The 3,157-nt window shown below is 41.6% G+C and overlaps 1 protein-coding gene across 1 annotated transcript; it reads left to right on the plus strand.

The window, feature by feature from the left end:
• Window positions 1-1,020: 1,020 nt before the first annotated feature.
• LOC110143517 (olfactory receptor 2B11-like) lies at window positions 1,021-1,959 on the plus strand. Its single transcript, XM_020903167.2, has one exon. It carries the CDS (start codon window positions 1,021-1,023, stop codon window positions 1,957-1,959), a length of 939 nt encoding a protein of 312 aa, XP_020758826.2.
• The last annotated feature ends 1,198 nt before the right edge of the window (window positions 1,960-3,157 follow it).

A 3,157-nucleotide genomic window follows, 5' to 3' on the forward strand; every position in this document is an offset into this window, starting at 1 on the left:
AAGAAAATTTCCATTCCAAAACAAAATTCTGAGTACAGGAAAACATGTCACAGCTAAATCCTCTCCATTTATATTTCAGGACACCAGCACAAAAATGTTTAAATTTCTTTTTCAATTATAAATTACTATGATTGATTTGAATAAAACCTGCCTTGTCAGTTCCTATGAGGATGATGTAACTCTTCAACTATAATAATATACTTGTATCTGAACAAGGCTACCTTGATGATGCTTAAGTGCAAGGTTTTCTCCACCTCCTTCTTGTAGAGGTGGAGAAACTAACTAAAACTAACACTTTTAGTCTTAATATTTCAGTATTACCTTGCAGCAGTGATTCTGAAAAGGAACTATCTGATTCCTAGGTCCCATGCCACATCTACTCTACTAGACATTTGAATATAGGAACCAATACACTTCATTTTAACTGCATCTTCAGCTGAAGTATGCATACATAGTATGAAAAGCATTCCTTTGGAAAATCTGAAGCACAGTCATTTCTACTTGACATTTAACCCTCACCATAGCCCAAGGATATAGTTACTATATCTTTATTATACACAAAAGAAAATTCAATTTCAAAATGGTTAGATTACTTAAGGTTTACATAAGGTTACCTTTATTTTATAAACTGTTGAAAAGAAATTAAGTCATCTAGTGTCACATTCGTTTCATTAGTCCTCTCCTCCAGTTCAGAGGGTAAAGCATCTGCCTACAATGTGGAAGACCTGGGTTCAATCCCTGGGTCGGGAAGATCCCCTGGAGAAGGAAATGGCAACCCACTCCAGTACTCTTGCCTGGAAAATCCCATGGATGGAAGATCCTGGTAGGCTACAGTTCATGGGGTCACAAAGAGACACAGCTGAGCAACTTCACTTTGACTTTTTTCCAGTTAGTTACTGTACTCAACCTCCTATGACTGGATGCTTAATTGTGCGAGATACAAAATTGTGTTTAATAATCTCTCAAAATTTTTCTACCTTTTTGCTACTTCCCTGCTATAGGTGAAACAAATTGAAGATAATGGAACCAAATAACAAAAGCCATCCCAACGAGTTTATTCTACTAGGCTTTACTGACCGTCCTTGGCTAGAGCTTCCTGTATTCATTATTCTGCTTATAACATACCCCACGGCCATGATGGGAAACATAGCCATCATTCTGGTGTCCAAGTTAGACCCCCGTCTGCACAGCCCCATGTATTTCTTCCTCACCAACCTCTCCTTTCTGGACATGTGCTACACCACAAGCATTGTCCCTCAGATGCTCTTTAACCTGGGAACATCTAAGAAGACTATCAGCTATATGGGGTGTGCAGTTCAGCTTTATTTCTTCCACATAATGGGGGGCACAGAATGTCTGCTTTTGGCTGTTATGTCTTTTGATCGCTATGTGGCCATCTGCAAGCCTCTACACTACACCCTCATCATGAATCAGCGCGTCTGTATCTTATTAGTGGCCACCGTGTGGCTGAGTGGAATGACCTATGCTGTCTCAGAGGCTACTGTCACATTACAGTTACCACTGTGTGGTCATGATACCCTGGACCACTTGCTGTGTGAGATTCCTGTTCTGATAAAGACTGCCTGTGGTGAAAAGGGTGCTAATGAACTCACACTCTCTGTGGTATGCACTTTTTTCCTAGCTGTGCCACTATGCTTAATTCTTGTTTCCTATGCTTGTATTGGACATGCTGTATTTAAGATTAAATCTTCAGAGGGAAGGAGAAAAGCTTTTGGGACATGTTCTTCCCATCTCATTGTAGTTTTCTTATTTTATGGCCCAGGTATCAGCATGTACCTTCAGCCCCCCTCCTCCATCTCAAGAGACCAGCCCAAGTTCATGGCTCTCTTCTATGGAGTGGTGACTCCTGCACTCAACCCTTTCATCTACACTCTGAGGAATAAGGATGTAAAGGGGGCACTGGGCAATCTGATAAGGAGCATTTCCACTCCCAAGTGATAGTTGGTAGACATCAGATGAAATTATTTACCCATTTAGTAAGTATATAGAGGTTTCTTTAATAACTCATTCTTGTCTCATACTTTTCCACATCATGTTATTAATAGATGTTCTTCTTGCAAAATATGTCATGTTTCTCATATTCTTAGGCAAGGGTGACACTTGGCTAATACACACCAGTAAGGGCATTCTGTGGAAACATATTAAAAAAATCATTCTATTTTGTTTGATACATACTGAAATAGCGGCTGTTAAACACTAAAAAAAAAAAAGTACTGTAAACTATAATATAAACTAATCAGTTCAAGCTAATTATAAAATAGCATGGCAGCATTCATCACTGGGCTTCCTATGACTATGTGCATACCAAGTCACTTTAGTCATGTTTGACTCTTTGCAACCCTATGTATTGTAGCCCACAATGCTCCTCTGTCCATGGTATTCTACAAGCAAGAACACGGAGTGGATTGCCCTGCCAGCCTCCAAGGGATGTTCCCAACCCAGGGATTGAACTACCTCTTACATTGCCTGCATTGGCCGGTGGTATGTTTACCACTGGCGCCAACTGGGAAGCTCCCCTATGCCCTTGGCACCTAAGAAACATTTCTTCACTCTCTGCAAGATTTGCCATGTCTAAGTGGGCAGCAAGGTGCCATTGTGCATTCAGTGTGAGGCACTTTACACCTTCAGCCAACCATGAGTTTATCTCACAAGTTTCAGTTCAGTTCAGTTCAGTCACTCAGTCATGTCCAACTCTTTGCAACCCCATGCCACATGTGAGTGCAGCATGCCAGGCCTCCCTGTCCATCACCAACTCCCAGAGTTCACCCAAACTCATGTCCATTGAGTCGGTGATGCCATCCAACCATCTCATCCTCTGAAGTCCCCTTCTCCTGCCTTCAATCTTGCCCAGCATCAGGGTTTTTTTCAAATGAGTCAGCTCTTTGCATCAGGTGGCCAAAGTACTGGAGTTTCAGCTTCAACATCAGTCCTTCCAATGAACACTCAGGACTGATCTCCTTTAGAATGGACTGGTTGGATCTCCTTCCAGTCCAAGGGACTCTCAAGAGTCTTCTCCAACACCACAGTTCAAAAGCATCAATTCTTCGGCGCTCAGCTTTCTTTACAGTCCAACTCTCACATCCATACATGACTACTGGAAAAACCATAGCCTTGACTAGATGGAACCTTGTTGGCA

This window comes from Odocoileus virginianus, chromosome 27, assembly GCF_023699985.2.
Source record: "Odocoileus virginianus isolate 20LAN1187 ecotype Illinois chromosome 27, Ovbor_1.2, whole genome shotgun sequence".
Lineage (NCBI taxonomy): Eukaryota > Metazoa > Chordata > Mammalia > Artiodactyla > Cervidae > Odocoileus > Odocoileus virginianus.